The sequence below is a fragment of the Lepisosteus oculatus genome, chromosome 4, assembly GCF_040954835.1.
Source record: "Lepisosteus oculatus isolate fLepOcu1 chromosome 4, fLepOcu1.hap2, whole genome shotgun sequence".
Classification (NCBI taxonomy): Eukaryota; Metazoa; Chordata; class Actinopteri; order Semionotiformes; family Lepisosteidae; genus Lepisosteus; species Lepisosteus oculatus.
This window is the reverse complement of record NC_090699.1, coordinates 25777317-25804234: the sequence shown is the minus strand read 5'-3', so window position 1 is coordinate 25804234 and position 26918 is coordinate 25777317. Positions and strand designations below refer to the sequence as shown.

Genomic DNA, 26918 nt, shown 5'->3' with positions numbered 1-26918 from the left:
CAATTATTAATGATTGATTCTTTTTATCCTTGAAATCAATATAAGAAGTGAAATGGGCTAGAATATACTTGAGTTATTTTTCTTCTATCCTGTTATGTGATTCTTTTAGCAGGTTAGGATTGGTTTATCAAGATAGGGATTATTTGAAAACACTAAATTTACAAATAGTATATCAACTTTGAGGAACTTATCAAGTGTACTTCTGTTTGGCTGGAGACGCCAGTCTTGAACAATATGATATCCTCCCTCTAATAGTGTGGGATGCGCAAATAATTGATCTGCCTGGGAGTACTGTGACATAAAACAACTTTTTGAAAGTGTACAAAAGGCCTTAAGGGAAAGGGGAATGGAAAAACTGCATTGAGTGGAAGCAGTAACATTAAACGTTAAAACACCTTGCATAGATTCCTTTTCTGGGAGAATTTCAAAAATACAACCTGAAGGAAATAAACTTTAAATTATATATGATCAGAAGTGAAGTATGTGGTTCCACTGTTTTTCCTCCTGATCTTTATATTCTGTATGAGCTTTAAAAAGTTACAGTGCAGTGAAAGTCTGTTATACACTAATGTACTAAAATTAGGTGAATACAGACTTTTTTTCTTAATATTTGTCTTTAATCAATCACATGGGTTGTATCCTTGTAGATTTGTGATTTGAGATAAATGAGTCTTTTGAAAAGCGGCACTAAGGATGTAGATACAAATGTGAACTTGAGAATTACAATTAAATGTGGTGTCTTGAGGTTTGCCTGGTGTATAATGCCTCATGTTTACAAATAGTCATTCTGCCAGTCAGTTATTCATTGACTTGGAGCAATCAAGAAAAAGGGAAACCATGATTTTGTAGAACAGGGGTCTTGTATTTACTTTTTTAAGGTTGGATCTTCTCTTTGTTGGAAAAGACAAAGGCCAGATTTATTCTATGGGAAGTATTCCTCCCAAACTTAATATTTAACACAGTTTTCTTTAAGCTTCAAAGTAGGGGTCTCAGATTAAATTCCTGGAGGGCCCAGTAACTTTTAGTTTTTGTTGCAACATGAGTAGTGAATTAAACAGTTAAACTAAAAGTTTTCTGTGTTAGATAAATATAGGACTTTTCTAGGTTAGAAGTTAAAACATTGTCTTCATTAACATTACCTATTAAATACCTGTTTTACATATAAAACTCTTAGAGTTTTATTAATAGCATTAAAATTATGCAGTTAGTTAATTCGAGTATGTAACTGAGTGCTCCTGTGAAAACATAAAGCAGAAGGCACTAGGTCATTCAGGAAATGAGAATTGAAGACCCTTCTTAAAAGTAAGACTCTGTTTTGGGAAAACAGGAGAAATAAGTTTGACTCTTGTCCTGCAGGTAAATGCAGCTAACCTTATTCTCACAAATTAATGTTAAAGAAGTAACTTTCTCAAATACTATACTACAACTTGGGTGGCATTGAAGCAAAATATGAAACTTGCCTTTTGAGAGGTTAAAGTCACAATGAGTTGCTGTTTTAATGTAAATATTCAGAGTTCTCCCTTAAAGTGGGAACATCTGTAGTTAGGATGGGAATGGGAGCTCTGTTTTGATAAAATCTGAGATATCTGTTATCTTCCTACTACTGTATGGCAAATTTTAGATATTAGGCTTACAATGTTAATTAATACACAAAAGGTCAACATACTTAAAGTAGCCTGTATCTGTTCAAATATTTGGCTCAGAAGCACTTCAATATGTCCAGTATTCAACAAGACATTTTAAAAAATTCAAATGCAGAAGGTGACCTTGAGGACAGCTGTTAAAGGTTGATGTTTAACTTTTCAATGCTGGATATATTATTTTTTTGTGTACTAAAATTCAGTTTGGGAATGAGCCTTGAACAAAGAGTCCACGTCATCACAAATCAGTGCATCCTTCAGCATGCAAAGGAAGGGAAGTAGGTTTGCATTTCCTCTGGTGTAAAGGTTATTTAGCACCTAGTCCAAAGCCATTAAAAACAGTGTATTTTTGCCTATATGCATGTGTGTTATTTGTACAGGCCCTGGGATGAATTGTACTGTAATTTTTATCCCATTGAAGATCAAAGTGGCATGTACAGTGTGATGAGAGAAGCTATCAGCTTTCCATCTGTTGATTGTGACTCAATACAGATGATAGCTGACCTGCTGAACTCTCAAATTCCTGTTTGTCAAAAAAGAAAAAGAAATCCCTGTTTTATGCAGAGGTTTTGGTGTCTCTGGTCATGATCTGTGCTCTAATTTGAAATATAATTCTATCATTATGTTTTTAACTGAAGTTGCCTTTTGTACTTCAAGTTTTTTCTTTTGTTTCTGTTTTCCTCAAAGCTGTGTTACTGAAAGGAGGATCCATGGAGTCCAGACTTCATGTGAAAGTGAGTAGTGGTGAAAACATATTTTCATACAAGTGCTAATGAAAAAAGCAACATTACAAATGAGTTCACATATACAGTAGCTGGGTACTTCCCCCTGTGTGCCTGGCAGTTATTGTTTGGAAACTAGATGACAAGATTGATGCTGCATTGTAAATCACTGTAGCTCTGTCATGCTCAGTAACAGGCATCAGTGGACCTTTCCCCATCACATATCTATCTTCCACAGAATGGAGATTAATAGGATGGTGCTGTATTCTTAGATTTGTTGAGGGCATTTGCTTCTTGACCTCTCGTAAATAATTAGATCTGTTCATGAGCTGTTATTCGTTTGGCTTTAGACGTATTGTAGTTTGAGACAAAAAAAAGTTTTATGTATTTGTGCATAAAACAGTGTCACGCTGAAAAGAAAAAAAAAGTGTTGCGGTGCAAGATACATTTAAAAACTTTGGTTGACTATATTTTATTTCAGCCACTGGTTGGAAAAAAGTTGAAAAGGGCAACCTTTAAGATGTTTATTGTCGTCTCAATTTCTTTTTTAGAATCAAAAACAGAACTTCACACTTCCTTCCCAAACCTTTTTGTTTCTCAAAAACTGCAACTAATACCTTCCTTTGTAAGACAAATAAATGAATGAATATAACCTGTAATGAAAGCTCTGAAACCCTGCTATGATATACAGTACAATGAAATAAGGATTATCTGAAATTGCTGAAATTGTCTATGTTGGAATAACTGGAAGACTAATGTAAAAAAAGGTGCCAAGTGCCATTTGAATAGAATCAAGCCAAAGTCTGAGTTGTAGTATACAATAAGATGTTCAGAAGATGAATAAAATAATTTATGTAAAAATAAATTTCAAGTTTTATGTTTGTACAGACTTTAGGAGTATTGTGCAATCCCTTTTTGACATGCTGCCAGTGTCCTTAAGTTCCCAAAGAAAATAAGTGTTTTAATTTTTATTTTGAAATTGAATAGCTTCTATCAAAGGAATATTTTAGTTCTTAAACATTTTTTTAATTTTTATACTCCGTGCATCTCATGTTCTTCTGTTTTTTGGTGGGGGGAATCATTTAAATTTCATATCTGAGTCTGCATCATAAAGTAAACTGCTAATTGGGTGGAAGGTTTTATTCTTTGTGTAATTAATCACAGAAGACAAGTTTCATAGTTGCCTTGTTAAAAGGTATTATAATATCTGCTCTAACAGTTTGTACTGTAAAAAAACAGCACAGAGCAAAACATAATCAAAGGCTTAGGCTCTAGGGCCTTACAGTTATTTTTGTTTAGACAAAATTTAGTTGTTACGGATCCAGGGCTTTTTTGTATTTATTTTCTAAAGCCTTCAAATCAGTATATTGTTCAAATGTATTGTTGTGAGGTGGTGTGAGGTGTTGAAAATGAAAAAAACAACAACAGATTTTGTTACATCTATTGCAATCAAAACACCAGCCAACTCAGACATATTTTATTAATGTCTGTTTGTAACTTTTGAAGATCTCGCAGTTTAACAGGTAGAAAGAATCTAGCAACCGACAATGTAAATGTAAATTATTTTAAATATAATATTAAAAGGCTTCAAAGGTAAAGAAAAACATTACAGGAAGAGTCCTTGTTGATATAAGAATAGAATTATACGAATTACTGAACATCTCTGAGATAATATTGATATCTTTCCCATTTTGATGTAGAGTATGGTAAAATCATAGACACTTGATAAAGTATTGAATAATTTTGTGTTTGTTTTAATATTTTGAAATGGCAAAATTGAAAAGAGGTCCTTTTAATTACATATTATTTTAAATGTTGTCCCTCTATTTTCTGATAATTTTCACAAAACATTCATATGCTATTCTTGTCTTACATTTTAATAGGGTCAATTTACTTTAGGGCCTTTTCTTAATTTTGCAGTACAATTAGAATTGAATCCATTCCTTTGCTCATTAATTTTCTTTGTTTTTCTGCTCGCTCATCCTTTACATTTTAGGGCTAGCTGCTTTAGTATTAGAGGATGATTGATAGCACAGGAAAGTTTCTCTCTGTAGCAGTTCTGATGTTTTGCATTGCACTTGGGGGTCAGCTTCTCAGCGCTGAAACATGATTTATCCAATGTCCCTGCCACTATCTGAGATAAAACTGCACTTTTATTGAATCTGCCAGTTATTGTGATTTAAGCTTTGGCACTTCTCACAAATACTAAAATTACATTGATACTTTTTTTCTCTATTATAATAAAATGATAAAAGTAATTGCGCAAATATAGATATAACTGCAAAAGCACAATAAAATTAACCAGAATTAGCCTGGCTTGTCAATGAGAAGTATTCATGATTTGAAGTACCGCAATAACACGGGTTGATAATATTATAGCTGGGAGGTACGTTATTGCTTTAATGTAATAGTGTTTGATATTTAAAGAGAGACTGTTATAGTTCAGTTGATAGTGCTTTTGAAATTAAGTTGCAGTGATTCTAATAATTGCAGGCAATAATGCATCATAAGTGCAATATCTTTTATTATGTTAACACCAATTGCATTATCTCGTGTTTGGTTGGCTTGTGCTTCACCTTTGCTGTGGCAGTGGTTATGGGTTTTATATTACTGAAGAATTTACCTTGAGTTACGTTGAAAATAATAAATTTTGTCTTAATCTGTCATCGTTCTATAAAGCACTGGCCTCCCAGTCCTACGTCTGGCAATTCCCCTAAGTAATATTTGATTATGATGTTTGCCTAAAAAAAAAAAACAGTTTTAAAATGTCAGGATAAAGGCAACATTTTTGTTTCCTGAACTTTGAATTACATATTTCCCCAGTATTTAAACATCTAAATGTTTCTAACATGATTCGGTATTGAACAAAGAATATTGGATGTGTAATAATAACAGTCTTGGATGGTATTCAAACTTCCATCTTTTGCTGAAATATCTGCATTCCATTGTATCCAGAAATTATAATTATGCTCTGTAAGTTGTTTGTTTTTTATTTTCTAAAATAAATTATAAGGAACACTTGAAATATAAAACCTTAGTTTAGATTCCTGTGGTTTACATTGTTTTTTTTCATATTCAAGCAAAACAAAACAGTACTGCTCAAACCTCAGTTGATGAGGCATAAAACATCCTAGTGTACTATGAATTACTTATAAATACAAGTCATAAGCACAAATGTGTTTTTTTTTACATGACAAAGTATTTTAGAAATAATTTTCTAAGGGTGAAAGACAAATGTTCCTTGTATTAATTTATTTGTGCTTTATTTCTTTGTTTAAAAATAAATTAGTATCCTAATTTGATTTTTCAAATACTTTATCATATTAAAATAAGTTGACAAAAAATATGTAATATATTAAAAAAGGTCTACCCAAGAGCTGTAAAAGTACTTATTTCTAATCCTTAGAATTCTACATTGTGCTGGAGTAAAGTTTTGTCATATATAGTCAATAGTATATAGATATTTTTGTAATATCCAAAGCTAATAAAACATTCTGTTAAAGTAAATGTTAATGTAGGCAAAAAAAAAACTCTAATTAGTCATCTAACAGCATCCAGAGAAAATATATCAGCTAGTTAAACTGCACACAGTGCACAGTAGGACACATAGCAAATGAATGGTTACTTTTGGGTGCACACATGTTCCTTCTGCACACAGAAATGTATTTTGGGAAGGCCCTGTCTTCCTCTGTGCTGTACTGACTCACAGTCATTAACACTCTGCTTGGCTTGCTTCAGAAAACAGATTGGCGTTGATTGGGCACAGGGAGGATTGTGGGAGATTAATTGACATTAATGAAGCTGAGTGAAACAATAACATGGAACACAACCTTACTACTACTGGCATTTATTTTATCAATTGAGGCTAAACCTGTGATAAAATATTTTTTACTAGGCCTATAATAAACCAAGGATTGCTGCATTTTTTCTCTTCAATACAATATAGTAATGTAGTTGTCCTGATATCATGTAATGTGTATGAAAGGAATGGTGTATTATTTTCCATAAATTATGCTTGTTCTGGATTTAAACAAATTCTCTTTTGACCACAGATTTATGGTGTAGACCTAAAACTTCACAGATCCAAAAATTAACTAGATTGTAACAGAAAAATAAATATTCTGGCTAGTTTGTTGCAGCCTGTATCAGTTATAAATATGTCTAATAAGTAAATTCTAAAAATATTTTAAAAAACATATTTGTTTGACAAATTGGTTAACAACCAGGAACTTTTCTTAGTTTACAAAATGTCTCCGAGGTTGTTCATTTCTTTCAGCATACAAAAATAAATTTTCCTTCCCCATACAGTTAACCTTAGACTAATCATCCAGTTTTACCTGCGGTTACTTATACGTAGCTTGTAGCTCAAGTGAAATGTTAGGAATTACTGTTACAATGCAAGCATACGCTTAGAGAGTTCTTTTATAATCCCTTGGACTTCCTGTGTGTTTCTTTTAGAGTCCGGGGACATAACAGAAATAATATTATACATTCTTCTACCTAACTGATTGTCTCAACAATAAACTGCTTGAATTTTAGACATAATCTAACTGTGAGAAAACAAAAAGCTTTATTCAAATATTGGAGCCGGAGTTGAAAATAATACAATTTTACTGCTTAATGTTTAAGGTGTTGTAAAAGTTTTGCATTTTTGTTTGGAAAAATAATTACAGAAAGTTTATGCTAGGAGTCTGTTAGATTTAAACTAGCAAAGAATGGCAATGTCAGCTTTAGGTAGCCCTCAAAACATGTAATCCAAGATAAAATATCAACATCTAGCAACATCATTGGAAAATATCAAATGCAAGGCAGAAGTGAGCTTTGCCTATGCTCTACCTGGTGCTCCGACTACCAGGAGAAAAGCAAAACCCTTTTGCTAATGACCCTGCTAAGGGTTGAGACATGTGATTTACAGGGAACCTTGGCCCTATAAAGAAGAGAATGCCACAGAGGCACGTCTTTTTTTTTTTCGAAGTCATGTAATGGGAGCATGCCTGGAAAGTTGGGCTCTTCTGTATAGAACATTAAGTCATAAATCATCCATACACTCTCACCAATAAATCTTTTGCAATGAAAACCCTTTTTGATGCTCATTTGTTATTAATGACAAGTAGGACTTAATTCTGTTTGCTAACAATGGTGTTCCAATTTTATACATAACATTTAACAGTATAATGAGACATCAGTATTCAAGCAGATTCTGTGGCTTCTGTGGGCAAAACCACTGTAGACAGCTAATGCTGTTATGTGGATGCATTTGCCAATGCAATAATCAATCTAGTAAAGGTTAATACAGAAACTAGTGATCCAACATATTTTTGACAGGTGCATTCTTTTATTCATCTGATGCGGAAACCTTTACAAGAATTAAAACCATCTTCTGTGTTTGTTCCATGCAAATGACTTGACAGAATTTCATAAAGTCAATGAAAAAATAATCTTTCTGTAAAGGCTTTTTATAAACATACTGTAAGTTTCGGAAACTGGCTGTTTCTTCAAACCTTTCGAAAAGTTTTAGTCACAAACTCTTTCATGCAATCTGTGTGTAAATTTTAATCATGTGGATTTCAAAATGTGATTAATCATTCATGCTACCGTTTTGGATTTTGGATTTTTGTTTTCATTTTTAAGGTTAGTCAAGCTTCATCAACATACCAGTGCTGAAGACCAGACAAAGACGGATTGTATCAAACTAACAGTCGTTTACATGCAGTTGGCTGAACTGGAGCAACTTCACTGCAGGGAGAACTGGCTGTGCAGCCAGCTGCCCTGTGCCACTCAATGTGATTTCAGTTAAGCAGCCCAGGCAGTTTGCCATAAAGCAGTGAGCAGGCTTGCTTATTCTTGTTACCTGTTTGAAAGAAAGTCTGTTGACCTCAGATAGAGAAAGGAATTTTAAAGTGAATGAAATGAAGCCTGTTATTTGATGTATTTTCTGAGATGTGACCCATGTAATCGTTTCATGTTAAAATGGCATTGTCTTCGGATATGTGCCTGGCATGCTCCTTCTTCCTCTCTCTGGCTTTCTTCTCTGTCTGTGTAAATTGTGTCATTCCACTGTAACTAAGGTCCCCAGTTCAAATGATTCAAATTATTAGTGTCACACATATGGACTCAGTAGTAGATTTACTCCTTCTTCGTAAAAATAACCACTCAATTTTGGTTGAACAGGCAGAGCTAATAGTTTCAAAGCCTGTATTGTTTTAGAAGCTGTAGTTACAGTTTTGAAGGTCCTATGGCTAATTTGCTTTAACTGGTACCATCACTAGGCATTTACATATCCTGATAAATTGGGCATGCCAAGGACCACCGTGCCAAATTTATCACTATGCCTAATCAAGCAGCAGAAGGGAGAAAAAAACGAGTTTAATCATACATTGTACCTTTGTACTCTATTGTTTCAGCTATTTCAGTTCAGGTTTAATCTCTTTGTGTGTACTGCTCTGCAACACTGCCATTTAATTGTCTCACTTCAGAAAGCATTTCAAAAACAGATCGCTCATGGAACACAAGTGGTGTTAGAGAGCTCTCGAGAAGCCCATGATCTGGTTTCTCTCCATGCCGGGGATGTTGTGTGGGTTACAATAAAAACAAAGCTGGGGAAAATTAGTGGCTTGCTTATCTGGGGCTCTTCCAGTCAAACAGCTGACATTGATTAAATCATTGCCAGTTCAGGGATGCAGTAATTTGCACTTTGAGCACATAACAGCCCTTAAGAATTGTGAGAATTGCCCAGGAGTTTTTTTATAACCCAAATTCAAATTTCTACTACCCTGCCTAGCATTTCTTTTATATTTTGAATAATTACAGGAATATTTTCTATAACTAGTGGATTTGATGACTGAAGATGAAATGTCTGTTGTATTAAGCAAAAAATGTTATTCCATAATATCATATTGGACACTGATTTTGTCCTGACTTGAAAAGTAGAATGTATAATACTTAATGTTTTGCCTAACTTCCATGAAGAAATCAAGCAGAATATTTTGATAGAAATGATGGTGTATGTTAAAAAGACATAGAATCTTCTCCCCAATAAAACATTGAAATCCTTTTGAAATGAAATGTAAAATAAACCGGGAAAGATGTTTATTCTTTACTTAACATTGATTATTTTTCAGTAAAGGTATCTCTTGAAATAAAATTAAAAACAAAACCTGTATGGATTGATTATTTCCAACATCTATTTTGGTCATCAAAGAAGCTGTGCATTATTGCAGTTGTTAAGAACAGAAAAACAGAATCCCACAGGATTTGCACCCCATGGAGCAAATTTAATGCTAGAAAAACATCCTGAGCATCTAGAAATGACGTATTGAAAATAATGTTGTTATCAGGGGAATTATTCACCAGACAACGGGACTGACTTGGCATTGTTTTCTCCATTTAAGTGATAAAAACTTGGCAGAATTTACTGGTTGAATTGGCATAAATCATTTCTCTTTAAGTTTAAAGAAAAAAGAGTGTTTGCTTGAATGCAATCATTATCTTTTAATTTTTTTAATTAATCAAATCTGTTTTTGTGTGAACTTTTATTTATGTTGATGTGATGTCAAACTGATAGAAGTTTCTTCTTTTTGCCATTACCTGTTTTTCTATTTCAAGGGAGAAATCTAACTCCATTGTCAAATGTTGTCTTTATTATAGGCCCCTTCCCCAGATTCATGCTTTCTTAAAGTGTGAAATCAAACCTTATGTATGTAAGTGTATACCTTACTGCATGTACAAGCACCATACATCAAACTTACAAGTGACACTTGTAGACAGTGCTATAGATGAGACTTGGGATTGGCTTTTATTAATTATTTAATCATGAACAAATCAGCTGAGAATTGTTTGAATTTAGTTCTTGGCCTGTGCTACGGTATACTTGCTATACGAATTCAAATTCATTTGTGTTAATTCATTTGCGTATTTCCATAAAATACTGTAGCTTGCAGAAATGCGTATTAAGATTACAGAAATGTGCCTAGTTAATATTGTTTTGTTTTTGTGCCGCTGCATACTTTTCCATGAAGTTACACCATTTTCCAATCATCTGAGCAAAAATAAACCTGTTTTTAGTGATAAATGACATACGCAATATTTTCATGCATCTGATACCACTACAACTATCATACTTGTAAATGAATACTGATTCTTTGTTTACTTTTTTCCTGGTTTGTCCTTTGTTTGTACAAAAGTACATGCAACTAAGATTATCCCTTGGTGAACCAACTTAAAAGAAAATCTTGTTGCATTAAGTTATGGGCCTAAAATGATTTTTCAGCCACATTCTTGATTGATCTCCATTAGTGTTTAATTAAAGGGGAGCTGAAAAGTCACCATGTTCACAATCTCTTATCTGTACACATGCTCCATTAGGAACCAATGTAGACACAATTCATATAACTGCTTTGTCACAAAGAAATCGACCAAATCAGCCAAAAGAAGATAGATAGAGTTTCCAGTATTTTGCTTTAGAAGGTTATAATTAATATCTTTTGAACATGCTGATGGGTAAAAGAAGTATCCTGAAATATGTCAAATAAGAAAGTCAATAGAAGTTAAGGTTAGGTCCAATTGCACCACATGCTTGAAAATTACTGTTCGGAAGAAGAATGGGATATTACATGTCTAGGTTTTTAATGATCAAATAAATGCATTATAACTCAATCCATATGCTGTCAGCCTAGTAATTTATAAGTTCTTAGTTTGAGCACTGCAGCATAAAGGAAAAGCTATCAGTAATGTTCAAAAAGTTTCCATTTTTAAGATGAAAGAAAACTATGTTGTATGTTGATTTGTTGGATTTTATATTTTGCACATGTATTTTTTGCTAAGGGGTCTTAGATTAGCCAACAACCTTAAAGATGGAACTCCTTTTCTTCACTTAAATGTGTTGCGGTCTTTTGGCCAGAGCTCTCAAATGAAGAACCCAAGTCAGTGCAAGTTGACTAGAGTCACATTGCTGAGTCCCCTGGGAAAGATTCAAGCTGCTGGATGTGGAAATGGTGTGCACTACATCCAACTCCAAGAGGATGCTGTACCTGCTGAAAGGTAGGCGAGAAGCTTGGCAATGATTTGATTAATAAAAGTATGAAATTTACAGGCAGAAAAGAATCTATAGATGTGATGAAGTGGAACATTTCTCATCAAACTGTGAAAATTTTTGCAGATCCCTGAAGAAATATGGCTCAGGGAAGTTCCACCAGTGCAAATATGAGACTCTCTAACACAGAGTTGAGCTCAAAATGAGAAATTTGATGGCATGCACAGTGTGTGTCGCAAACCTAATTTCAACATCTAAAAGTGGATTGAATACAGTCTTTCATTTTGGGTAATTTAAATGGATTCAACATTTTTTCAGATTCTTACTTTCATTCCCCAGATTGATGATATTTCTAAGATAATTGCAAACTGAAAAAAAAAAACTATTTTCACCTTTGTAGTTTTAAGTGTTGCATTGAAAATCAACTCCTAGACCATTACATCAATATCTGCAGTATTAATTTAAGTGAAATCTTAATTGGAAATTTTAGTTTGGGAGTGTCTCTAGATTCTAAGCAAAGTCATTTTATGATGGCTGGTTTTGCTACTGTGATTTGATCAAGTAAAATGTCATTATAGATTTAAGTAAATAAATATGGTTAAAATAAAATAAGGCCTGATATAATATCATATATGCTTACTGTAAAATCTGTTAACGCAACCATATTGATGCACATGATTCATACAGTACAACTGTGCATGGGCAGGTAATAGCAATGCAAGATACTGTACTTTAGAAATATGTAAGATACACAGTTTTGTGGACACATCAACCATCATTTTCAACTAGGCTAGAGCCAATCTAAAGTTTATATGGAAGATGATTTAAAGGTCGGCTTTAAGAATTATTTTTTAAAATTGACCTTTACAAAGGAATTTTTAAAACACTTTAGAAAGTTATCAGTATGATCTAGAGACAAAGAGACATGGTTCAAGGCCCAACACTGGTTGAAAATTAAGATGTGCCATCAGAATCTCTACGTCAGTGGATAAATAGACCTGTATTATAGCATTATAAAGTTCGAGCATTTTAATGGAATATTTTAAGGATAATTGAAAGAATATAAAAATATCTTTTTAAAAATGATGTCTCTATCAGAACAACCTCTGTGAGTCCAAGACACTGTTTAAACATTCTGTACATGAACAGTTTAAGGTTTAATCTCCACTAAACTGCAGGATTCTGAGATAGGGTCTTGTAGTGTGCATTATATCCTAGCACAGTAACAGTGTGCTTACTAAAGAATGCCTCACAGCAGTGGTCCAAGTCAGAAATGGTTAAATACCCAGATGAATAAAGGGAAAGAGTGTTGCTTTCCTTTGAAATCACAGGCTTTGTTTTACCAGATGACACATACATTAGTACTGATGTCAGTCAAGTGTGACTGTCAGCCATCTTCAGCACAATCAGAAAGGGATACTTCAGGGTTTAAGAAAACAAACAGGTAGAGGCTGTTAAATCAGTTCATCCACATTTGATATTGCACCCTTACCCTGATCATTATTTTGCATGCAGCTTCAGAATTGTGCAGTCCTTGAGAGTGGTTATTGTAATTCTAGCACCGTTAAGTCAATGTAGTTTATTTTTTACAGCAAAAAAATAACAGTGTCTCTGATGGCCTCTAATTCTCCAATGCCTTAGCAACCCTGAAGCCACCTAGTAGCTGGATTATAGACATCTGACAAGAATGCCCAGTGCTGTCAGTTTTTGTGATGTAGGGAATCCCATTCTATAATTGACAACATGTTGAGATGCTGAGAAACTAATCATTTGAGATCACTATCCACTCCCATGTTGGCCCTTGTAAGCCTTATGGACAATGGCTTGAGGGCAGATTCAGAAGAGTGGTGAAATGTAACAGTTTATTAACTGGATATGTTTACATCAGGGTATTGGCAAGTTACAACATTTATACTGATTGAGCAAAAATTAAAATATTGAGGTGTTTGGTGGCTGGTTATCCAAGATAATGATATATGATAATAATTGTAGCCTTGTTATTTCCAAAGTTTAAATTTCAATTATAATAAGGACTTAATGTTATGTTCTTCAAAGAAAATAATAGTTTTTTAAAGTTTGTGAATTGTAAGTGAAAACATGATCTGTATATCAGTCTATTCCTATGAAGTTCTTAGTTTTTCTTCATTGTAAAACTCTGATAATGTTTCACATCTAAAGTTAGCCATTATTTTTAGAGCTATAGGATTTGAGACTAATCTTGAAATTAACCTCTACATTTAAAACTGATTTGAAATAAATGTTTATGAACTTGTGAAACAGGAGGAATTAAGTAGAAATTTCAACATTGTACTGCTAGTTACAATCTTCAGACGGGCATCACCAGTGTGAGAAGAAAAAGCAGTGAGAAAACAGTTCTGTTTTTAAAAATGGACTGTTTCATTGCAGTCATAATTAATAGAAGTGTTGATATTGCCTTTTTCAAAATATATATCAAAAACCGTTCAAAATTATCATGATTAACAATTTAGTTTCTCATTTCTGTTATGTAAAATAAATGTGAATTTGACTTCTATCTTTGAGAAATATAATATTTCCATACAAAGTCAACACAATAGGATGCTTATCTAATTCATTTTACTGTACTTGTCTAATTGAGGATTTGTAAAGCGGAATGTAGCATTTGGTGGACAAAAAAATAGAAAAAGTGTTCACAATTCTTAAAATAGATTACTACAAAATAACCCAATCCCGCTAAAGAGGAAATGTGCCTTTTTAAAATGTATGGTAGTCTCTTTAATTTATGTAAACATATTAATACCCTTGTATATTACATTGCAAACGTATGTCAGCTGCCCTGCTTTTTCTATTTATTAAAATTTTTCAAGCAGTAAAAACATTTTACTTGTTAATGAGGGGAAGTGAAAAAATTAATGATATAGAGCTTGGATCCTCCAAGATGTCTCCTTTAACCATGCACAGCCAGCCTTTTTTTTCTTACTGAACATAGTTTAATTTCTGTGTTAAGGTTCAGTAAGCAAATGCAAATAGATTTAATGATTTGCATCAGTAGATCATTTCTCAGTTTAATATCCTTTGCTATTTTGGTCAAGGACTTTTTTTCATTTTGGAAGCTTCCACTATTTCCTAAAGCAAAAATTATTAATATTGGTAACATTAAGTTATGGCCAAATGAGGAGCATGAGAAATGTATCAAGCAGATACAGTACAAATGGTCAATCATCATTCCTATCCAGGTTAAAGATAAAGAGACAAAGACAGGAAAGGTATCAAGAGTTTATGGAAATGACTTGCTTTTATTGAAAAACATATCAGTAAGTTTAACTAACATTTTGTTTAAAAGGATTTTATTATGGTCATAACCCATGTTTGAATGTCAATCTGAATTGCTTCAATATGAGTGGAAATATTTTATTTGGAAGGTTTCTTGCCAGTCTTATGAAATGATATAGTCAACCTATATTATATCTTGTTTCTTGTTACACTATGTCAGCTTTAAGAGCCAACATATTTTAGTAATTGAACTTGATGATCAAAACCCCTAAAGGTGAATTGTCCTAGTGTGGTTTCAATTAAATAAAAACAAAATCAGCTGTTTTTGACAAAGCTTGAGGTGTAGTTGTGAATGTGAATGTTTTTAATTATTCATACATTTTAAAATCCAACAGTTTTAGGATAGCAAGAGGAAAAAGTGACACTTTTAAGGATTAAACAATACAATTTTCTACATACCGCATAAATTTGCTTAGGTTAGTTAGCTTATTGTTTGCTGTTTATATGTTATGTTCCAGAGTTTTTTGTATGTTTTTAGGGGTTTTCTCAATAGCCACGAGAAAAATGCTTGATAGTCTTAAGCTCAGGAGGTATGTTGTTATTAGAGCCAGGAAAGACCATTTATTGCTTCATGGATTATTGTCTAATGAGAACCAATGACATTGTCAATTTTCCTGTATGATTAATAAATCTAAAAGCCCTTCATGAGTCAAATTATTAAAAAAAATATACTGAATTATTTTAGAGTAGAACAAAAAACATCAGTAGATCTTATTCTACAACTTTAACTAAGTTTTGCCTAAAGAATATCTAGTGTGGTTTTTTTTTCCGCTTAGGGGGATAAATATTAATTGGGAACAAATCCATGTAATTGCTATACTTTACAATCCCATTAACCAAAACAATCCAATGCCAATTTATTTGCACTTCTTAAGAGCACACAAGGCAAGGATACTGACATTAAACCAACCTTCTTAATAATATACTATATATCTGTTTGATGTTTTTTTCATACTAATTCCTTTCTAAATGACAACACATACACTTCTTAAAAATGCTAATATTTGAGGCAAGCACAAGAGCATTTCTGAGGATTTTGCAAGTACTTGACACAATTAAGATTTACAATGCATCAACTTAGCCATCATTCCCTTAAGTATTAATTTGAACTCTACCAATAAGAAACCGAACAAAAGTGGAAATATGAGTAGTATTCTATGAAAGGTCAATTGTTAAAAAGGCAGTGGCTGACATTATGTGAAAAAGGTGCCTACATTAATCATTGCAAAATTGTCATGCAAGGATTTTTTTGACCAATATATACTACCAAACCTTAGGATATTGTGTTTAAAGTTGTATTGTGCAAGTCTGTCACATGAAACAGTAGAACAAAAATATTCGATGTTAATCAGGATTTCCTTTTGAATTTGCAAATATACGTGTGATCTGTAGTGTGTGTGTAATTGCACACGTAATTTAAATAAAGGGTCAGTTACTATGTTTAAGGTTGCTGAGATGTGTGAAGTAGAAAAGGCATTTTCAGCCTGCAGTTTTGTATAATAATTTAACAATCTGCTTAAAGAGTTTAGCAACATAGTCACAAGAATTGTTAATTATAAAAATTTTAAAAATGAAACTTGCATTGCTGGAATTGTAATTCCCAAATGTATTCTTTTGTTGCTTTTGTAAATTAGCTGAATAGCTAATTAAATGAATTTATAAATGGGTGTAAGGATTTTTATAATTCTAAGTGTGCCAAAAGTCTCTAGTGATTGTGAGGATTTTAGGCTTCTAAGGAGTGAAAGCTCATAATGATTGTAAGCATTTTATTTCTTCCAACTTTTCAAACTGCTTTTGTTGAAAGATTGGGAAGTCTAGCAGATGCATACTAGGCAGATAAACTGGGGCACATACACCATTTAATTTGTGATAAAATAAGGGTGTCAATCAGAATTGACCTTAAACTTTATAGGTATAATAATAATACAGACAGGATGAGTAGACATGAAAAGGGGGCTCCTGTGTGAACCAAGATGGCAACGTGATCGCCATTTTTTTTCTTCGGCCTGTAACATTAACTCCTGCTGTTTAAAAACTGTTTTGGCCAATTAATTTCAGACATGGTAAGTATCATTCTAGTGAGTGTACCATTAACATCTGACACATTGTCGTTCCTGTGTGTACCAAGATGGCCGCATGGCTGCCAATTTGTTCTCATAGCTCAAACTGCCCCTGTCTTGGGGGAACTGCTGCACTGATTGAATTGGAATTTGGCAGATTGCACAGACAACCAAAGCTGCTTTTGATTTGCACCTCGCAAGTTGCTGTGATAATTTTCCTACCCACACCGGGTCATTAACTGATTGGCGAAATGTGGCATCTTACACAAACTGCTCATGTTCATGGACTGTTGGGCCAATTAAATCTAAACATGGCAGGTTTCATTCTAGTGGCAGTGCAAACTGACAAACATGCTCTGTACCATTAACTGCTGTTCTTCAAAATCTGTTTGGTTAATGAACTCCAAATTTGTAGGTATATTTGTAGTTTCCCTGTGGTTTATTCACACTCATGTTGCTGAAGTACATGGGCAGGAACTTCCTTTTGAAGCCTTCAAAAATGCTGACAATTTCCATTTTTTTAGCTCAGCTTTAAACTGACCCTGTTTGAAGACTATCCAAGAAACTTCAAAATCAGGTATACGGAGGACAAATAAGCCGTTTAGTATGTGACAAGAACTGCGCCAACCCAGGTGACAGTCTAACCTGTGTATATGAAGAACCTTTCCAAAACCGCTTCATTAATTGAAATAAAGTTGAGCAAAACTAGCTTCAGATTTGTAGCTGAAAAGGTGCTACAATAATTTTTACACTCACATTGCTTTTGCAAAATGTAACAAATATCGCTAGATGCTCCTTTTCAAAATCTTTTTTGGCCCCAGTTATTTCCATGCTTGGTGGTATCATTGTAGTTAATCACCCATTGACCACCATTGTCAGTTGCACTATTGTATTTTGAACCTTCAAACTGCTCTTGCATTAAAGCTGTAACTGACTAGTTTGGCAGATATTGTGCTGAACATTTGACAAGATGTGCTTTAAGTCCTGTTTTGTGGGCTTTTATTATTTATGATAACTATGACTTTCTTGAGGTGGCACAGTGGAGTACTAGTTAGCATTGCTGCCTTGCAGCACTGGGGCCCTGAGTTCAATTCTATACCTGGCCTGCTATCTGAGTGCAGTTTGTATATTTTTCCGATGTTAGTGTGGGTTTCCTGTAGGTTCCCCGGTTTCCTCCCACAGTCCAAAGACATACTGGTAAGTTAATTATCTTCTGGGAAAATTTCCCCTGGTGTGAGTGTGTGTGTGTTTGTGTTGGTGTGTATCCTGCAATGGACTGGTGTCCCATCCAGGGTGTAGCCTGCCTTGCACCTGTTGCTTGCCGGGATAGGCTTCGGTTCCCCTCTGACCCTATATTGGATAAAGTGGCTAGAAAATTGATGGATGGATGACTTTGCTCTGTGCAGTGCTTTTAAGATTATTGTATGACATGTTTTCTTTTTCAGCAGGACACATTATCCAATCAGCAAATCTTTCTGTTGAATGAGGTTTTTGTTTCTCTTTGAATCAGAGATACAAATAAATAGAGGGCAATGTACACAAATAGAGACTGCATCCTTGTTAAATCCACCTTGGTAACTTTTCATCCTTTAACAAAGGTACCTTTTTACATTTTTTACAGTACCTGTTTTTGTTTTTAGGAAAATATAGTTTTTTAATATTATTTTGTATGGCCCAATTGTGTGTTCTTTGGTTTGCTTCCAACGTAAGTAACATACAGACATATGCATACAGCCTGCACATATATACCAATAAATAGACCATTCCCAAGTTAAATGAAGAGACAAGCTTAATTAATGCATCTCTTTGTATGCAGTATGTCCTGTTTCACACTCTTCTTGTACCAATACAAATTTCAGGGTAGCCATAATCTTACTGCACAAATTCTAAAATACAATGATAGAATTATACATTGCTATCACTGTGAAACTGTAGGCATGCAAAAAACGTTATTTTTTATACTTTACTGTTCCACTGTGTTGTTTGTTTCACTTCCACCAATCTTTTGAAGTTGAAGTATCATTTGTTTTAACTGGTCAAAATATTAATATTTTTACCAGTATTAATCCATCATTCATTGTAATCCCTCTCTGGTTTGGACTATACAGAGTAGATACAAACTGCAAGGTCTGCAGTAAATGTTATTCCATGTGTTTTTTACTGTAATGACTTATTTTTTGTCTAATGGCTGTTTGTGCTACATTGAGTTAGGGTATGGGTTGCTTAACATAAATGATTACATTTGCTTATGATTAAAAGCTTCTCTTGTAAAAAAAATAATAAAAAGTACTGTATAGGAAACTTGTAAATTATTTTGTTGTTAAAGTTCTCTGCTTCATTACCCACAATAATACATATATAGAAAGTCATTGTCTAAGAGTTAGAGACAATGAAATGAACTGTATAATACCGTTCTTACTTGAAAAATTAAATACCAGATGAAATGTTCAAGAAACAGTTTAGCATGCAAATTGAACCCCTGCAATGAATTCTGCAGATGGTATTTGTTGCTGTAGGCCAAATGATATGCCACATGCCATCATTAAATGGCATAAGGAACTACCAATTGATATTCTACTTATGCCCTATTATGAAAGTCATCATATTTATCCTGTAAGTTGCATGTGAACCCAAAGAATGACCCTGTCACCTCTGTGCCCCCTATTCCCATTCTTACTTACCCATCTATTTTATTGGGTGGGGCTGTGTTAGTACCTTAGAAAAAGCAGTCACTGCAACTTATAATTTGAAGGAAATCCAAATTCTGGTTCATGTTGTTTAAAATTGTAAAATCACATATTACGCTATTTTGTAATGCAACTATAAAGCTCCTTTTAATGTATTTTTTTCTTTAAAAATTGTCCTTTTACATAAATAAACATGCTATATAGTTCTAATCCCAAACTAATTTAAAATGTATTCTGTGTGTAAAAATATCTGTTACTGTGGCATGTGCCTACTGTAAGTTTCTTTAACTTTAATGGATGATCTGCTATACCAAAGTAGCGTACTTGTGACAAATTGAAGTGTAATCACTTAAGTGAAAGTCACATGGGAATTAATGAAACTTTAAAGAAGGAATTACCATAAAATATGCATCATGGATAAAACCTATCATAAAAAGTAGGTTTTGAGTTAGAACTCAAGTAAATGCTGTGATTTTATTTTTTGTGGAAGAGGTTTTAAACTTTTAACACAGTTGATATGTGTTATCCAGTGTAAGCTTTTGTAGGTAAAATTAGATTTAAAAAGTACTGACATCATAAATAGAATATAAACCATAAAATAATACTAATCTTAGATGAATGATAGTTGAATGCCATTCTATAAAGGTTTTACAAAATAATCAATGAAAGAAAGAGTTTCACAGATTGTGCCGGCAAAGTGCTGTTTCCTAATTCTGCAAGTATTCTCCCTCCCCCAATCTGTAAGTATTCATCCCATTCTTCCATCAACTTTTGTATTCTGAATAAGTAGGCATATGTCACAGTTCTCAGCACATAGCCTAGGAGCCCAATGGGTACAGGCCGTATGGTAATTCAGATGCTAAAGAACAATGGTGTAGAGTGATCCAAGATTATAGCCTTTTTTCTGTGCATCTAATCAAGCCTATATCATCAGACTGCAAAAAACAGATTACTTACAAGTTTAATACAGCAAGCTATAACACAGGCATGTTGCATGTTTTTCCAGACATTGTATAAAATAAACTTTGAGTATATTTTTTGCTGTATTATTTGTTACTTTTGTAAATCACACATGACTCCCCTGCCTTGTCATTAGAGCGTTATTTTTTAATATCAGGTTTTCCTTAAATTTGTTTTTTATGTAGATATCCAACATATTTATTGAGTGATTGATTTTATTTATGGCTACAATTTAATGCAGATTTAAAGAATAATATGGGCTGTCAGGTACTATCCTCTGCCTGATAATCACAAGTCTATTATTTGGTAAACTTATTACAGCAGCTGAAAGCCCACGTATATTGCTTTTTATATTAGTAGACCAGATAATTTAAATTTATTGGGCTCAAATCACTGTAGGAGTCAGAGAAGAAATATTGACTGAATGTATCTCATAAACTAGGCTATGTTTTGATAAACTCTATTCAGTGTATATATGTGCATATGTATGTATATTCAAATTTTCTAATCTGTTTTTCTGGTTTCTCAAATTCTCTTTTATTTACTTGCAGGAGACACATTGTAGAATTAAATGCTACATTTCAAGAATATATTAGAGTCAGGTATGATAAAAAGCACAAGCAAAGAAGGTTAGTAATAGAGGAAGAAAAACTTTTGATGATTTACAAACATATAGATTTTAACAGTAATACTGTGGTATTATAGCAGGTTATTTTGTGTTCAAGAGCTGCATTTATCACAAAAATGATGATATACAAATCACTTCTATATCACGGAATGTTCTTGGTCAAAATTGGCTGGAGGCAAGTGATATCTTCGAGTAAACAGTATATGAAGACCATATCTTAAAATGATAGATCACCTAATTTTGTTCTGACAGAGGTTTTTGCCGCAACAAACATCTGTCATTGAAATACCAATTCACAGATACATAAGCCAAATTGTGGAGGTTTGTCAAACCAGCACTTCCAGCAATTAGAAAAACATTATGCGACATTCAGTGTTTTTTTCATATTTAAATATTTACTTCTCTACTTAAAGGTTTTAATGTTGTTCTTAAAAATGTATTTTTAAAAGAGGATTCTATATTGTACTCTTTCTCTTTAAATAAATATATCTTAAGATGTATACACAACTTTTCTAAAAAAAAAATTCAAACCAGGTAATAAAAAAGATTTCTTCTGAGACCTGATCAGCTGAGTGACACTCGAATGATGAAGTTCGGTGTCAAGGGATTGTCATCTGACATATAACCTTTCATTATTAGCTGATGTGAACATTTTGTTGGCAGTATTTAAAATGATGTGCTTTGCAGAGTTTCATTACACAGATGATGAGATGTCATGCAAATGGTGTTTTTCATAAGATCTTAGAACTACATTTTGTAGAAAATAATCATGTTTGCTTTTATTTCATTTTACAAAAAGATGTATACAGTAGCTGGATGAATACTGTTAAGATTGTGATGAGAATGTTGCTTGAAGGAAGTATGTTTAATTCTGACTAATTATTAAAAGATAGTAATGTACAGAATATTTTAATATCTGCAGATGCGTAATAAAGAATCTTGTAAGCTGCATTAGGCATTACGTTAAAAAATAGCATAAAAATGTGTCTTACATTTAATAACCACATGCCTTGCAAAGTACAGCATACGTCCTCCAATTTGAAACGCAATACTGAGGAAAAAAGAGTGTCTGTTTCAGTATTATACTTCATGTAGGTCTCAATAATTTTATATTGTAGTCTGTGGTCTCTTGTGGTGACTTCCTCTAGGGCAGTGTGCAGGTACACTTAAAGCCATCTATCTCCATTTAGCCATTTCCGGCAGTTCATAGAGGTGTAGACAGGTCTTGCAATTTTTTACCCACTGCGGGGCACTAAAATGTAACATGTGAAGATATAAGAAACAAAGTAGTGGTGCGGGCAAACCTTATATTTTTTAGACAAGATATTACAATATTAGTGATCCGTGGATCTGCAAAAAGACTCAAAAGTATTAGTGAGTTTGAACTCAATGATGTCACAAATATGGGATTTATTGACTGATAATCTGTATTTGTTTGCATTAATACCAAACTGTATTTGTTACCTTTTTTTATCTGAATTCATCTTCATACATTGTTAATGACATGTCAGATGAAGGTCATTGCATTTTGTTCTAGTTTTCCTGAGCAGAGCTTGAACATCCCAAGATCTTAATAGGACTTTAGAACTTTTTATAGTAAAAATATAATAACTAGCATTGTGTGTTAGGTTGATTATTTGCTTTGAGCCAATGTGACTATTGACCAGAGATCCAAAAACTTGAATAAAGGACACATTTTTTGTTATATTGTCCATTTCTGCAAGGCACATATAGAAATCAGTTCACTCCTGTGTTTTTTGTAATGTAGGATTACAGTAGGTGTTCATTTATTTGTAAACATAAGTCTTTCACATTTACTCTGATTCATTTTGGCACTTATTGTTTTTAATGTAGGAAAGCAATTAAAAGGCAAACCAAATATTACGATGTGTAGTTAAAAGTATCAAATTTAAATTAATGGATTTTATGTTCAAATTCAATATGTCGAAGACCTCAGTGAGAATACCATGTCCAGTGAGGAGCTATCAGATGCTATTTGGAACCACTAGGATATGAAGTTCAGTCCCACACACCATTATTGCCTTTCACTGAAATGTCTTGGAAGTATTTACTCAATGTTTGTGTACATCTACTTGAAACATTAGCTGAGCTGTCATCAGCATATCAGAAAATTGTGTGTAATTGTTATCTCTCTTCCCCATGAAAGTGTTTTTGTATATTGAGCATAGAGTTTGTTTTTTTATCCTCATGAATGAAGATTCATGAAGCACTGAAAAATATTTATGGTTTTATTGTGTATTAAAAAGTACAGAAGTTTAAAGATGGGGAGACCCTGATAATACTTCAGATTCTGAAAAGTATAGCAGAGAATTCTGCAACCAAGTTGCGAGTTGACTGGATATTCCTTGTAGACAGACATGTATGTTAGGGCATAAGAAGTGACCTAAGTATTAGCACACATTCTTGAGAAGATCCTCCAAGAATACTTCCAGTGCATGCTGGACTTTGTGAATACTCAACAGAAATGTTTTAGATTTAAAACTTAAAGAGGCCTTCAACCATACGACTTCCATCTCTTCTCATTTCAAGAATTACACCATTTTCTATATTGTCAATCGTGTATTAACCTCAGGATCTGAAAGTATGGATGCCCAAAACACTGTCATAACATTACCGAGCCAGTGTTAAACAAATTGTTTCACAGTTGAGTGGTGGACCTATCTTTAAATGTATAAACATTTACTATCAATACTATGTTGTTGATAAATTGTGTGGTGTATTTTGTGTCTTGTATATGTGAGAATAATTGATAGAACAGTTGCTTATATTCACAACATGCTTAAAGACTTTGTAAAAAGAGTAAAATTGATCTGTAAGTAAATAAATGTCACCTGTGGAAAGGATATATATTGAAGATTGCAATCTAAAACTTTAGTGTGGAGAAGCCCAAAAATGTATTTAGAATCTGATGATTTTACTGTCATAAAAACATTCGCCTAAAGGTAATTTATGAAGTACTTTGTATGCAACTTTGCAAAAACAATGCAACTTTGAAATAAAATGGCAGTTTATTCTTTAAAGAAATGTGTGCTTTTATATAAAAAATCCTGAAGCTGTTGCCAAGGTAACTTGAAGGATAGGATACACAATTAAACAATCTCATGTCAGTCTTTACTTAGCATCATCTCATATACATATACATGTATGCTTTCAAAATAAAAAAAGCCAATGATTCATAAGCACAGAAAAGTACATTGTGTGAATGTCAGGAAAAAAGAAAAAAGTTTTGAGTTTTGACTGTATTGCTTTAGTCATATGTAAAGTGATAAAGTGCCCATAAAAATGATAAATGTTGTTATTAAAGATGGAAAAATGCACTTGAATGACATTCTTTACATATCTCAACTGTCAACATTTCTAATCAAATCATCCAGCCTTTTTGCCTCTTAACTGATACAAGCAATATTTCCTGTAATAAACACCCCTAAGTCTAATGAGAGCCCTGAAGGCAACTTCAAATGTATGAATTCATTATAGTTGAACAACATAATCTGCAGGGCAAAGATCCCTGCAACCAAGCTATGGTGTCTGGTGAAAAATGTTATACATTTTGTTTACAACGTATTGCCACAATTTGAAGTATGGTACGTTACTGTTGTACATAAGATGGGGAGACATAATGGAGGGAAAATCAAGGAGGCAATCTTTCATTTTGTTCTTGTATGAAAAATTCAAAAGACGGAAATCTCACCCAGAGAAATTTTGCAAGCATATTATTTTCCAATGTTTCGATCAATTTGTCTGTCAACCATGCTGAGAGGTGGAAGGGGCCAGCGAAAGCAATTTAGCTTGTGAGGTCCTAAATAGAAATGTTTTAAGAGCTCTTGTCACATGCTGTATTAGAGCTGGAGTATTTTTATTTCTTGGTAATATCATGAAGTGATATTGGTATCAATCATTCTAGACTAACTATAAGTACTGTACATTACACACATTTTACTTTTCCAAATATGAATCAGCAGAACTATACTTAAATTATTTTCTAACAACAACAGCAAAACCCTTACTTGGAAAAATGAGCTTGTTAAGTTGAGTCTTGCATGGAACACATCTCTGCGCATTTTAATTGATTGCACCCGAGTGACTTGAAGCAGTTATATCTTGCATAACAATGTTACAGACTTTGTAAATAGTTTGTTTTATAGCTCATGCACTGCCTTCTTATTTTCCATCATTAATGGACTTTATCACCAGGAGTTAATAATTAATGTATACGCTATACTGTATTATCTATGTGTATATATACTGTATATGATGAACAAAAGAAATGCTTCTGATTGAAGGTAGTCTTAGTGTTACTTTTAATTATATAAACTTCTGATTGCTTTGATTTTTTGGACACAATGTTTAACATATGTACTTCATCATACTTTATTACAGTTTCATTATACCTTAAAGGCTTCTGGAATAAGCTAGTTGTGATTTAAATAGAGCAACATTCAGTTAGATATGCTAACTTTCCATATTGAGAAGATTGTTAATGTTTATTGGCAATTTCCCACAGAACTTGTATGTGTTAATCTATCATTGGAGATGATGTGCAAGATCTCCAACATCCTTTTTGTTTGTTTTATTCTTGCTATGATAGTTTGACTCAAATGGGGTCAAAAGTTCATTCAGCAATGCATTTACAAGGATATTAAGGTAATTAGGAGGAGCCAAGTAGCCTAATTCAGTTATATTGAAAATGTTTCACTATGGTTGATATTGTGCATATTTTTGTGAAATTCAGAATTCTTTAGTGGAAAGGCTAGTACTTCGTCATATTTTTTTGTAGTTAGAAATATTAATGTTTTAATTCGTAAATTTATAATTCTTCTATATATTCTTTATACATTTCCAGACATTGTGTAACATCATCTGAGTGTATTCAGATATGTACAAAAACTTTTATTTTGGTTTAAGGACCTTATATTGCAATACATGTTGTATTAAGCACATTCTGTAATAAAAAACAGAGTTCAAGCATTGTCACAGTTGTATATTACAGACATGGAAATTCCCAGTGGTTCATTGGTCCGTGACCAACAGAAATCCCTTCAGACCAACAATTAATCAGGCTCTAGTGAACCTTTGACCAGCCACAATTGCAGCTATCACATCAGTTGAAAAGTCAAGAAGCAGCCCTCACTGTTGTTCTTTTTAAAGGACAATTGTACAAATGAGTTAATGCTTTTTTTGTTTAGTACCTCATTTATACATGAGTTTCTTTTTGCTCATTTCTAAAAGTAGCTGCGGGACTGAAAAACACTTGACCCATTGTTATTTCCCAATAGAACAATGTTTAATATTTGATGGCTGAAGCGTAAAAAAAAGTTTAAGCCGTTTAATTAAGACAGTTTCTTTCCGCGTCAGGTGTAGTACAGTGGCAACTCTACAGTATGTGCATCTATTTCCCAAATGGACTATACTGTATTTTGTTGGTTCTGTGTAATTCCTTTCCAGGCATCCCCTTAACATTATGAATTATTCCCAAAATGACAAAATACTAACTTTTTAGACTTTGTGAAAATTATTTAAAATTGTTTTGTAATCATATTCTAATATGTATTTTTATTGCTAAAGCTGAAAGGTGTGGGGAAATATATTTTATGATGAACTGTCTGACTATCATTGTAATGTCGTACAGTGAAATGTGTGCAGAAAAATAACTTTCCAGGCAAAAAATATTATAAATGATAATTTTGAATGAAGATTTAATTTTACTTCTGTGTATTCACACTATTTGGTGAAATGAAACGAAAGTGTAAAGTGTCATAGCTACTTAAGTAACAAAATTATGCTAGGAAGAATACTGCACTTAAAGCATTTATAAGGCAGCAGAACAGATACTGACCTTAAAAATATCTGCTCTTGT

At 33.1% G+C, this 26918-nt stretch overlaps 1 protein-coding gene across 2 annotated transcripts in view; it reads left to right on the top strand.

The window, feature by feature from the left end:
* mgmt (O-6-methylguanine-DNA methyltransferase) overlaps positions 1-26918 on the top strand; it is an 88594-nt gene that overhangs the window by 1863 nt on the left and 59813 nt on the right. For both annotated transcript variants that reach the window (XM_006630405.3, XM_015346495.2), the window contains exons 2-3: positions 2328-2374; positions 11262-11401. In XM_006630405.3, coding sequence (XP_006630468.2) covers positions 2328-2374; positions 11262-11401 — 187 coding nt within the window. The remainder of the gene's footprint in view (positions 1-2327; positions 2375-11261; positions 11402-26918) is intronic.